At 45.9% G+C, this 13,094-nt stretch overlaps 1 protein-coding gene and 1 long non-coding RNA gene across 7 annotated transcripts in view; one reads left to right on the forward strand and one right to left on the reverse strand.

The window, feature by feature from the left end:
• LOC108592524 (uncharacterized) overlaps nucleotides 1-13,094 on the forward strand; it is a 51,208-nt gene that overhangs the window by 5,667 nt on the left and 32,447 nt on the right. For both annotated transcript variants that reach the window (XR_013519813.1, XR_001912680.4), the window contains exons 2-3: nucleotides 215-389; nucleotides 1,338-12,653. This is a non-coding gene — a long non-coding RNA (uncharacterized LOC108592524). The remainder of the gene's footprint in view (nucleotides 1-214; nucleotides 390-1,337; nucleotides 12,654-13,094) is intronic.
• Nucleotides 2,461-13,094, reverse strand: part of FBXO42 (F-box protein 42) — a 96,814-nt gene continuing 86,180 nt past the window's right edge. For all 5 annotated transcript variants that reach the window (XM_002750326.6, XM_054258792.2, XM_054258791.2 and 2 more), the window contains 5 exons: nucleotides 12,475-12,585; nucleotides 9,478-9,574; nucleotides 8,939-8,995; nucleotides 8,136-8,252; nucleotides 2,461-7,632 (listed from right to left, as the gene is read on the reverse strand). In XM_002750326.6, the coding sequence (XP_002750372.3) occupies nucleotides 6,517-7,632; nucleotides 8,136-8,252; nucleotides 8,939-8,995; nucleotides 9,478-9,574; nucleotides 12,475-12,585 (1,498 nt within the window). In that variant the 3' untranslated portion in view covers nucleotides 2,461-6,516. The remainder of the gene's footprint in view (nucleotides 7,633-8,135; nucleotides 8,253-8,938; nucleotides 8,996-9,477; nucleotides 9,575-12,474; nucleotides 12,586-13,094) is intronic.

Consider the following 13,094-nt stretch of genomic DNA (forward strand, 5'->3'; position numbering starts at 1 on the left):
GGCATTTTACTGATAAAACCGAGGCCCAATGAGGTGGGATGACTCGCTCCAACTCAAAGTGACATCTCTTGAAACTAGGTCTGTCCTGCTGCCTCTAAGTCCCTTCTGAGTCCACAGAACTCTTGTCTCAAAAAATTGAAATGGCATAAAGGGTTTCCTTGGTTCCATTCTTGATCTGATGCATACCCTGTCTCTGTCGTCTCCTCCCATGCAGGTAATCAGATCCTGTTTGAACACTTCCAGCTGTGGTCGTCACCTCACATAGCATCCACTGGCATGCTGGCAGTGTTTGTAGGAAGAGGAGTAGTAATGGCCACTGAGACCAGAAGGTGGAACTTAGCTGGGAGGCTCTCCTTGGCCAGGGGGAGGTGAAAAGGCATAGAGCACAGGTAAGCACCAGTCGTGTGCGGTAGCATCATGCAGAGGCAGCCTGGGGGATTTTCATGGGAAAAATTTTGGTGGATGCTCCCTGTTCTGCCTGGATCTGGGGGTGCTCAAAGCCTACCACTTCCAGGAAACTTTTTCACTAGAGGGGTAATGAAGGCAAAACCTTGGGCTGAGGGGCTCACTGATTCCTGCACTACCTCCTCTTCCTCAGCCAGGTTGTCAGTTTGCACCCAAATGTGCATAGGCCTCTAGCCCCTTATTATTTATTTGATGGGAGACAGAGTTACGCTCTGTTGCCCAGGCTGGAGAGCACTGGCACAATCTCAGCTCACTGCAGCCTCCACTTCCTAGGTTCAAGTGATTCTCCTGCCTCGGCCTCCCGAGTAGTTGGGATTACAGGCATGTACCACCATGCCTGGCTAACTTTTGTATTTTTAGTAGAAACAGGGTTTTGCCCTGTTGGTCGGGCTGGTCTTGAACTCCTGACCTCAAGGGATCCACCCACCTTGGCCCCCCAAAGTGCAGGGATTACAGGTGTGAGCCACTGTGTCCAGCCCTCTGGCCCTTTAGAATTCAGAAAAACAAAAACCCAGGCTGGGGAATGCTGTGCTGGCCTGCAGTGGAAGGCAGTAGCTGCCAACTTACTATGTGCCAGGCACTGTGCTGGCGCTTTTCACATACAACCTCACTTAACCCACAGGCTCCTATAAGGTAGAAGCAACTACATTTACAGATGAGGAAACTTGTATCCAAGGTTAAGTAGGGAAAGGCAGTATTAAGCCATAGGCCTTCAGAGCTTCAGGACTGTGTTCCAAACCACCGTCCGCTGTGCTGCTTCATGCCCCTGGGGCCTCGTGTCTTCATCTTTGCCTAGGAGGCCAGGGAAGGTGCAAATGATGTCCTGGCCTCCGGGCCTCTGTTCCAAGCTCATTACCACATCTCCATTGCAGGCTGGTACCGAGGCTCTGAAACACAAAGCGCTTCAAGCGTGATGGAGGGAGCTGCTTTATTATTAAACGGCATCGTTCCCAAGGAATGGCAACTCTCCACCTCGGCTGAAAACACAACCCGCCTAGAGAAGGTATCTCTTTCCAACTACTGTGCTTCTGACTTTAATCTCCAACCTCAACTGTTTCCCACCAAGACAATTTTTCTTTTTTTTTTTTTGGTAACAGGGTCTTACTTTGTCGCCCAGGCTGGCATGCAGTGGCACAATTATGGCTCACTGTAGTCTTGACCTCCCTAGCTCAAGTGTGATCTTCCCATTGAGCCTCCTGAGTAGCGGGGACCACAAGTACACACCACGCTTGGCTTTTTCTTTTTTGGGATGAAGTCTCACTCTGTTGCCCAGGCTGAAATGCAGTGGCACGATCTTGGCTCACCGCAACCTCCGTCTCCTGGGCTCAGGCAATTCTCCTGCCTCAGCCTCCTGAGTAGCTGGGATTACAGGCGTGTGCCACCACGCCCAGCTAATGTTTGTATTTTTAGTAGAGACGAGGTTTCACCATGTTGGTCAGACTGGTCTCGAACTCCTGACCTCGTGATCCACCCGCCTCGGCCTCCCAAAGTGCTAGGATTACAGGCATGAGCCACCACGCCTGGCCGGCTTTTTTTTTTTCCATAGAGACAGGGTCTCATTATATTTCCCAGGCTGGTCTCAAACTACTGGCCTAAGTGATCCTCCTGTCTCAGCCTCCCAAAGTAGTGGGATAACAGGCATGAGCCACTGTGTTCAACATTTTTCTTTTTCTTTTTTTGAGACAAAGTCTAACTGTCGCCCAGGCTGGATTGCAGTGATGTAATCTTGGCTCACTGCACCCTCCGCCTCCTGGGTTCAAGCGATTCTCCTGCCTCAGCCTCCGAGTAGCTGGGATTACAGGCACCTGCCAATGCACCCAGATAATTTTTGTATTTTTGATATTGACAGGGTTTCACTGTGTTGCCCAGGCTGATCTTTAACTCCTGACCTCATGACCTGCCTGCCTTGGCCTCCCAAAGTGCTGAGATTACAAGTGTGAGCCATCACACCCCACCAGACCTCTTTTTTTTCTTTTGCTAATGAAACAGTTAAGACAATTGTCCATTTTACTTTATTTGTTAAACTGCTAAAAAGTCATCAGGGGAAAACATTAACAAAAAACAAAATTGACAGAGATTTAAATATCAATGAAATCCATTTTTCATTCCTACACTGTTATGTGCCTAAAATGACTATCTCAGGGTAAGCCACCTGGCATCCCTGAGTTGTATGGGAAACATCACTCACAGCACCAGCTTCGCCAGGGCACATGGGGTGTGCACTGACATGAACCCTGGTTGGAGGGAGGGGAGCAGAGCGAGTAGAGAGTACAATGGAGCCAACACCTAAAGTTTGCTCTCATTTGACAATGAACACGGTGAGAGGGAGCCACTTACTGGTAACCATGCAGAACATGCCTTCTGCAGTTCATGGAGAGGCTACATGGGATCCAGGCCTGGAAGGTCACGTTACTTACCCTCAGGCATGTTTACATCCTCCCCACTGACTTCTACGCTCGTAAGAGACCACAGAAAACACAAAGCAGAGCACATCACCATGCCAGGATCACCACAGGACAAGGACAAGACAGACAGACCAACCAGGAATACCACTTTTAAGGGGAAGAAAAAGAGTAAAGCAGAAGGAAACCCAGAGCGACAAGGTGAAAGGAAAGGGAAGCATCTCTTTGTTCTCCATTGGCTGGTGGCTTTCTGTTCTCCGAAGTCAAGACTTCCTAAGTTGGTTTTCTTCTTCCTCCTCTTTATTTTAAAGAGTTCCAACACAGTTCCTAGAATAGTTCATGGTTTTCAGCTCTTGCTATAAAACTCGAACATTAAAATCAAATCAATCCACAGAGGGCTGGGAGGAGACTAAGCCCAGTATTGCCTTAAAATGAAACTTAAGCTTGTTTCGACACCAAATTTGTGCTCCCAAAGTGTAGGGGTAGGGTGGAGTTGTAGAGTCCACCAACCAAGTGAAGGATGGAAATACGAATGAAAACACAGAACCCTCTCTGCTGCATAACCTGTGAAATGAGAGAACAGGAAGCTCTGTCCAAGAGGGTAGGGAAAGACTAAAATTCTTACATTAGGTCAACAAGGTGGCCGGTAAGTCACTAGGACACGGGAGCTCTCAAAAGGCACACTTACAGGAATGGAAGGGGTTAAAGCTTCAAGTAGAAACAAAATGAATCTTAAATACTTAAATACTGATAAATATTTGCTTCAGGTGCTCCTGAGGAATAAAAAAACACATTTAGCCTCATTTTTTCCTCAGTGAATTTTAAGACAAAATTGGTATCATGTGAAAAATGGAGTCAATGGTCCACATCTGATCTGACCGCAGCATCCACAGCGTTGGGGAAATGCTCACCTCAGCTCAGACGCCTCAAGTCCCACTGCACAGGTGGCTTCAGGAGGCCTGAGGAGACAATCGCCTTCACTGTGTTGAGTCACTTTCCCATGGTACACACCCACAGTGCCCAGGAGCTACCACGACAGCGGGAGCAAAGTAGATTTTTCTTAAAAAGCTGTAAGCAAACAAGCCCGGTTCCAGGCAGTGTGGGTCATGCTGGAATTCAATGGGGTTCAGAGGAACCAGATTACTTTCTAAGACAATCAACATCTCTGTTGCCTGCCTGCTTGGGGGAAGTGGAAGGAATCGACACGTTAAAGGCTGGCTTAGGAAGGCCACAGGACTAAGGGAAAGACCACAAGGTTGAGATTCTCAACTTTCAGGTTCCTAATAGACTTTATACTTAGATAGGAACTACTGAGTTTGGAGGCACTGTCCATGCACAGACACAATGTCCTACATGAGGTATAGCAACAGCGGGAACACCTGACTTGCTAACCTTCTGGCCCAGCTTTCCCTCGTAAATAAGGACCCCACATGGTCTTTGCCAAGCAAGGACTGGCAACAGCGCCAGAGCCTGAAAGTCAGGAAAGTGCGGAGCTCCAAGTAGTTGGATGCCGCGTAAGTAGACGCAAGTCATTACCTCATCGAAGGGAACAGAGCACTTTCTGGAACACATACCCCTCCCCACAAGCTAGGCTTGGCACCAAGGTGGCTTTCCTACCAAGACCACATTGTAAAAGCTAATGGCTAAGGGAAGGGATTCACATGATGTAACGGGAGAAAACACACTTATGGGTGCACTTAGGCTGCTAATGCTGGCTGAAAACCAGGACCCAGGACCAGCTGCGGTAGGCTTGTGCCTGAGAAACGCTAGTAAGAAAAAGGGGAGTGTCAGGGTGGGAAAGGTGATGTTTTGAGGTTTAAATCCTAAGGGCAAAACAAGAATCCTCTTTCCACTGATGAGAAATCACCAAAAATCCCTATTTAAATGGTGCCATTTGAAATTAATTTATTTTGACAACTCCTATGCCCAGGCCACGGCTGAGACTAGCAACTTTCTGTATCAAGCAAAGAAATGCTCTACTTGGTTATACGTTAATCTCAGAAATGAAGTGAAAGTAAAAACCCAGGGCCTATTTGAGTGACACATGAACAAGACAAGCACAAAGGATGGAACTGTTCCTGAGGTCAGCCATGCGTCAAGAAGTCAAGTACACGATTCTCAACTCCATCACCTGCCAACAGCCAGAAAGAGGAATGTTTGTCACAAGGAAAAAAAATCTCTAAAAAGAACTGTTATTGGAATTCCCTTCCAGAATCAATTTCCACATTCTACAAATATGGGATGAGGATGCTCAATGTGCTTTGGAAGTAAAAAGCCCATAGGGAAAAAAAAACAGTCTCTTTTGATGCTTTAAAGATTTCTCATAATATTGGCATCTTAGAATTCCCTCCTAGTGACACCAGGGAAAGGGTCCACAAGTATTTCTAAGAAGCTTCTGATTTCTGGGCTGGGTGTGGTGGCTCACACCTATAATCCCAGCACTTTGGGAGGCCAAGGCTGGCAGATCACCTGAGGTTAGGAGTTTGAGACCAGATTGACCAACATGGAGAAACCCTGTCTCTACTAAAAATACAAAATTAGCTGGGCCTGTAATCCCAGCTACTTAGGAGGCTGAGGCAGGAGAATCACTGGCACCTGGGAGGCGGAGGTTGCAGTAAGTCGAGATCACGCCACTGCACTCCAGCCTGGGAGATAAGAACAAAACTCCGTCTTAAAAATCAAAAAGCTTCTGATTTCTGTAGGCACCTGAGCTTTGAAAAATAAACAGAAAGTGAGAAGGATTTAGGGCTTCAAAAAAAAATCCACATATGCAAAAAAAAAAAAAAAAAAGTAAAGGGAAAAAGCAGCCTGTAAGTGAACGGAAAAGGCAGTTTCCAAGTCCCATGTGCTAAGAGAAGAAAAAGAAGAAGAAATATGTTTTTTGGCAACTTGCAACCAAATACAATTGATTGTCAGAAATTTCCACAATCAGACACAAAATGTTTTCTGAGACATGTAAGAAGCACTCCAAAGACCAATGGACACTAGGCGTTCAGATGTCGGCTGCATAAACAGTATTTCACAATGACCCGACACACAAATGTGGAATAAAATCCCTTGTTGGGTAACTTTCCTCAGCCATAAAGGGCAGAAGGGGGTCAGGCACTGGCATTTCTACAGAGTTGTCACAGGTCCTCTGTGGTTTTAAGAGGAGAAGGGGAAGAACAGTTACTTTTACCCTGCCAGCACCTGAAGCATGAGTCTAAAAACCTCCACCTTTGCAACTTAATATGCCCTTTCATTTTTTAACTCCAAGAAGGCAACATAAAGATTTACAGGGGGGCTCATCAGCTTCTTTTGGAAAGTTACTGATGTTAGTTAGTCTGTTCCCTAACTTCTTGGTCTAGTTACCAGCAAAGTAGAAAAAGGCAGCACAGCCCCTGCTAAAACACAGCAACAATTTTATCTGAATCAGGATGGAGATCTCTCCCTTTTTGTAAACAGAGTTGGCTATATAATATATATATATATATTTATATATAATTTTTTTTCTTAATGGAGATTTGATCCCAGCCTGGAGTGACTTCCGCTGGGAATGAAACAGTTTTGGCTTCTGGGAGTAATGTTTTCCCAGTTCTTAGTCCAAATGCTTACACACTGGAAAATTCCAAATTAAAAGCCACAGAAAAGGAAAGGGGTTTAGAACACATTATCTCTTTGCTCGTACAAAGTACAAAGCGTTTGTTTTTGGATAGTACTTCACATTCTGTTTCTTGTCCATGAGTCCTCCAAATATGATGAGTTCACCCCTGCCTTGTACCACGGTATGTAGGCTGGTTTCAGGAGGTCCGACGACAGAACTGCTATTAAATACTTTCCATTTGACCCGCCCCTTCTCCTTGGTGTCTTTAATGTCCAGCACATACATTTGCATGGGCTTGCAGTTCATACTCTGGTATAGGGGTTTGCCAACATTTAGGGACTGTGGAGGGTGGTGGCCCAGGCGGCGGGCAATGGGAGGTAAGGAATGTCCATCTCCTTGGGCCGGCCCTGGGCGAGGGATGGGCACTGTTTCTCCACTGCTCAAGCTCTGGCTCCCAGGAGAGCCTGGAGAAGACCCACGAGGAGGGCTTAGTGCTGCAGAGGCTGAGGGGCCTTTGGAGGACATCGCTTTGATGGCTTCCAGACTCCGACGCAGGGCACCTGGGGAGACGGCCCCTGCAAGGGCACTGGCCACGTGAGGTGGGGTATGCACACCATTTGTCTGTTCAGGAGGGTGTCTCATACTTCCCCCAACTGTCCTGTTGTCCATGCTATCCATAGGATTGCTACCGGAAGCAGGTTTCAGATCCCAATTCAGATCTATGGATCCTAATCGCAGATCTTTCTGATCTGGTAGCGATCCTCGTCGGGGGGCCAAAGAAAGTCCCATTTTTAGGTCACATCCTTCAGCAGCAGACGGAGTACTTGGAGATACTGCCTGTACAGGACTGTCCAAAGAAGAGCCACCCACAGCTGCTGTTCCTGGAGACAAACTCCCACCATTGAGGATAGGAGAGCCATCTCCTCTGGCTGGGGAAAGGCTCCCTTCCCGGGAACCTGAAGGAGTCTGCCTTTGAGCCCTGGGTCTCAGTGTTCCCCAGCGGCCATTAACACAAGGAGCTTCATCCATGCTTCTTACTGGAGACTGAGAGCGGTACTCGCGGGTTTCGGGAACTAGAGCTGGAGGAGTGGCACTGATAGGTGATGGGCGAGAGTTCAAACTGGGGCTGAGTGGGGCTCTCCCACTAGGAGCCTGGCTGAAGACCACCACACACTGTCCCACCTGGAAGACAAAGGACCAGTGCTCACAGACTCTTCTATGATTCTGATTGTTCATTCAACTGTTAAACATTTTAACATGAGCATCTACAATATGCCTGGCATTTTGTAGGTACCTGAGATATGAAGATGAAAAGGATGTAGTCTGCTCTCTAGGCTAGAAGTCAGACATGGGAACAATTCTTGCTCTGCGTGACATATGCTGTCATTAGAGTGATGTTTATAGAATGGGTGGGGTGAAGGGAACAATCAGTTTTTGTTAGAAGAAGGACTCCAGGGAAAGTTTCACAGACAGATGCTTAAAGTTGGGACTTACTGAATGAGTGGGGCCCCCATAAGTTTTCCCATTTAGTGAGAAATGCCAAAGGAGCTATGGCTAATGTTCACCTCTTTTGTGATACCAAGGTGTTTTCTATTTTTGTACAAATTTCTTTGAAACCCAACAAAGTAATTTTGTTTTCCAATTGAGGACCTGTCCTCCTGCTGGCCTGTCAGCTCCCTGCTTACCCGGCAAGCTGGATGACACCACAGTTCTGGGGCCCCATGCTCTTCATTTTCTACCTTGAGTGGCTGCCAGGCCCAAGGACCAGAATGCATGTGCAACAACCAAGCATCCTTGAACAACTGTAAGAGAAAAACAGTAACAAGAGTCAGGTGTGATATGTGTTCCAAAACACACACACAGAGTTGCAGTCTCAAAGCTGTTCTGTTCGGTCTTGAAAGGATATGGGCTCTTCAGAAGGAGAAGCAAAATCCTCAGTTAATTATTCAGTTGTGCATGCATCCATGTATGCTTTCATTCATCACATATTACCACTGGCTTAGCACATGGCATTGTGCTTGTGACCCATGAATCAACTGTAAGTGGTTTTGACTCTTGTGCACAATGTTATGTGTGTTGGGGATTGAAGGAGAGAGAAAGAATACATATCCACCCACACCTTTCTGAATCTGCATTCTTAGATTCTGTGTGAACTCTGGCAGTTATCAACCTCCTTTTTTGTCCCACCGCCCTCTCCCCTTTGGAAAAATGATAGCAGTAAACCTTATAGCTTAGGAGGAAATAGGAATAGGAAGAATACAGATATGAATATTAAAGAGACAAATATTTCTGATGAAAAGGATCCCCCAACCCTAAAAAAAACAAACAGAAACAAAGGCCAGAGAATACAAAGGCTATACCCAAAAAGCATTCCCTAAATTAAAATGCCACGGAAATAGTCCTGTATACGCCTACAAAATAAGACAGGGGAAACAGGCTTTGGATACTTAGCAGCAGGCATATGGGATGCCACAGAAGCAATACTCACAGCATTGGGACCACCACACCCTCCGAGGATTAAGATAGTTGCATCGTCTATGACAATCTGGGGAAGGAAAGACATTGAAAATAAACCTACAAAGACACAGGTTTCTGACTTTCTGTGCTTCACTGGTATATGAAAATAGCCTACCTAGCTCCCAAATGGGAATGGTCTAGTTACCATAACCTCTCTGTTCTCCTAAAAACATGCCGATTCTGATCCCTGTGAACAAACTACTGATAGTTCACCTGAAAGGATACATTCTTTGTTGATCAAATATTAACATGGATGTCAACCATGTAAAATGCAGGATTCTCCTGAGAAATGACACAGCAAAGTAAATGCTTTGGGAAGGAGCATAATATAAAACCACTATAAATAATATGACCCATCAGGAGTTGAAAAATAAATACCATTAAAAAAGAATGACACATTTTCTTTGGCTTAGTGTATATTGGCATCTTACCTGACTCCCTCCTCCCTCTCCCGTCCTAACTGAAAGACGCTACAGTGTTTGCTGAACAGTTATTTTAATTCCTGAGCACCTGAGATTGGCCACCTCGAGGATGAGGACTGGGGCCGGAGATGTTCGGCTTGGACCACGCCCACTGCTCAAGGTCAAGGACCCAGACATCATTGCTCCTGTGAATTAAGGACAGAAGGATAAAGACCACAGTGTGGCTGGGGAGTCCCACGTGCCTGTGCCCATCTGGCGGACTTGCACCATTTTTACTTTCACAGACTGTGCAGGCTGGAGGAGGTTTTAGAGATGGCCTATTGAGAGTTCAGGGCCTTCAGAACCAGAAAGACCATGTTGCTGAAACCCAGCTCTGTTCCCTGAACAAGTCATTTAATTTTCTCTACCTCTGGCCTTATCTATAAAATTAAAATACTGTTACTACTCTGAAGAGCTGATATAAATGAAGGGACCTTTTTTTTTATTTTTTTGAGACAGAGTTTCGCTGTTGTTCCAGGCTGGAGTGCAATGGCACGATCTCGGCTCACCGCAACCTCCGCCTGCTGGGTTCAAGCAATTCTCCTGCCTCAGCCTCCCGAGTAGCTGGGACTACAGGCACGCACCACCATGCCCAGCTAATTTTTGTATTTTTGGTAGAGATGGGGTTTCACCTCGTTGACCAGGATGGTCTCGATCTCTTGACCTCGTGATCCACCCGCCTTGGCCTCCCAAAGTGCTGGGATTATAGGTGTGAGCCACCGCGCCCGGCCAGGAAGGGACCTTTATAAAGATGCCCAACAAAGTGTTATGGTCCTGGTTAGCACTTACACTGTATTTTTCTTCCCCTACTTTCCCTAGCAGTCATCCTGAGACATTCCCTCTGCTCTTTCCACAAGGCCTCATCTGAGCCATGTCTGCATCCACAAACTAGTACCTGATGAGATGATGAATTTGTAACCATCTATTAACTAAAGTAAAAGCAGATGAGTAAAAAAATAGTTAATTGGTGACAGCAGGAAATAGATACTCGTCAAGCTATAGTCTTTTGAAAGTAAAAACACAAGGAAGAGAAAAAATGATTCAAAAGCCAGCTTAATCATTGTCCAGGAGTTAAAAGCTTTATCGATTCTGGCTACAAAAAGTAATTTTACAACGGCTAATGAAAGCTGCAGTTTTATCAAGGACACACTGGCATCTCTAATCCTCAAGGGACAAACAAGACAAGGATAGACTCCTGGATGGCAGCATCTCTTTTATGGTCATTTAAGGTCATTGATTAACAAATAGGAATAAAGGAATAATAACATCTGAAATCCTAAACTCTCTCACTGGGAGAGTAGCTCCTATCATGTCTCTCCATAACTGTTTTAAAGTCTGAAGATGGAAATACCCTAAGGGAGGACAGGAGTGGGATGGTCTTGCTGCTGACAGCTCATCAACTTCTACTTCAGAGCACAGTGAGAATGACCACGACTGCTGCTACCACTGAATCGACAGACAGTGATACAGATGGAATGCTCTGGCTCTTGGCTATGGCTTGAGCTGACCAGTTATGGCCAGAAGTGGAGAGGACAGAAGGTAGGGAGAATGACCTCACAGAAGTGTCACGCCTGACACAGTTTTCTTGCTCCTACCCAATCAATAATGCATCTTTTTTTTTTTTTTTTTAAATTCCCCTGCCTCAGCCTCCTGAGTAGCTGGGATTACAGGCACCTGCCACCACGCCCCGCTAATTTTTGTATTTTTAGTAGAGATGGGGCTTCACCATGTCAGCCAGGCTGGTCTCAAACTCCTGACATCAAATGATTCGCCTGTCTCAGCCTCCCAAAGTGCTGGGATTACAAAAATTAGCTGGTCGTGGTGGTGGGTGCCTGTAATCCCAGCTACTTAGGAGGCTGAGGCAGGGGAATTTAAAAAAAAAAAAGGGGGGATGTATTGTGGATTGGGTAGGAGCAAGAAAACTGTGTCAGGCATGAGCCACTGTGCCCAGCCTTTTTTTTTCTTTTCTTTCCTTCTTTCTTTCTTTCCATGCCCTTTACAGGTGGTTCAACCAATCCATCACATTTGGAGGGCCCACTATTTCCACTTGTCCTATCAATCTCCCCCCTTCTCCTCTAAAGCCCAAAAGGATAGGAGCTGGGTAATAAAATAAGTAAAAGCGCTCTGTTTCTCGGAGTTGGCCTTCTGTAGGCACAGTACAGCAGGCAAGGCAGAAGTTCCATCAGAATTTGATCCCACTGAATAAAACCATGTGTCAAAGAGATGCTATACAACTATTTTTTTTTTTTTTTTTTTTTTTTTTTGAGACGGAGTCTTACTCTGTCATCCAGGCTGGAGTGCAGTGGTGCGATCTTGGCTCACTGCAACCTCCGCCTCCCGGGTTTGAGCAATTCTCCTGCCTCAGACTCCCAGATAGCTGCGATTACAGGCATGCACCACCATGCCAGGCTAATTTTTTGTATTTTTAGTAAATACGAGGTTTCACCATGCTGACCAGGCTGGTCTCGAACTCCTGATCTTGTGAGCTGCCTGCCTGGGCCTCCCAAAGTGCTGGGATTATAGACATGAGCTACCATGCACAGCCACAACTATGATTTTATAGATCAAATTTCCTAACTTACTGGTCTGTGATTAAGGGATCAAAGAACAGAATGCTAGGATGAGGTAACTAATTCGATTAATTAGAGCCATGCTCAGGAATACCGACCCTAACTCACTTTTTTTTTTTCTTGAGATGGAGTCTTATCTGTTGCCCTGGCTAGAGTGCAATGTCAAGATCTTGGCTCACTGCAACTGCCACCTCCCAGGTTCAAGTGATTCTCCTGGCTTAGCCTCCTAACTGGGACTACAGGCGTGTGCCACCATGCCCTGCTAAATTTTGTATTTCTAGTAGAGATGGAGTTTAGCCATGTTCACCAAGCTGATCTGGAACTACTCACCTCAGGTGATCCACCCGCCTTGGCCTCCCAAAGGGCTGGGATTACAGGCGTGAGCCACCCTGCCTGGCCCCTAATTCACAATTTTAACCGTTATTCCCAGGAGTATTTACCTCTGGGCTCATATGGAACAAACCAAATGTACTTACATTTGCCGGGATCCTAAAGAGCCACCAAAGACAATCATTTTATCATCTATCACACAGGAGGAGTGGCCAGCCATGGGAGGTGGCCCATGGGTTGTCACAATGCAGTTCCACCTAATGTAAAAAGACAGGAGGAAGCCAAGAAGTCAGCACCACACACTTTGTATTTAAGGTGAAAAACAGTAAGTAGGCATCCATTTAAAATGATAATGCTACCACCTTCAGCAGAGATTTGTTGGGCTAATAAATGGCATAAGGTATTTATGCCTTTCCTACAAACTTGGAACAAGTTTGCTTAAAGTTATCTTCACTTTCAAACTCTGAATGTAAATGGTCTGGAGGGAGAGAGATGAGAAGACAATGACAAGGGACAAGATCATGGCTTCCTGGCTGCTTTGGCTGGTTTGCTGACAGAGCGCCACTTGCCACCTGCTGCCTGTCCATGGTCCTGATCAGTAACAGCTAACAAGCACTATGTACTAAGTATTCCATTACAAGAAACAGCAGCTGCTGTCATTAAAAAATATGTTTGAATAACAATCGAGACACAGTAATTGTCTTGGAGACACAGTCAGGAGTAAGAAACCATCTGCATCTACAGCACTCCTGGAGTGTTAGCAGCC

This window comes from Callithrix jacchus, chromosome 7 (genome assembly GCF_049354715.1).
Source record: "Callithrix jacchus isolate 240 chromosome 7, calJac240_pri, whole genome shotgun sequence".
Lineage (NCBI taxonomy): Eukaryota > Metazoa > Chordata > Mammalia > Primates > Cebidae > Callithrix > Callithrix jacchus.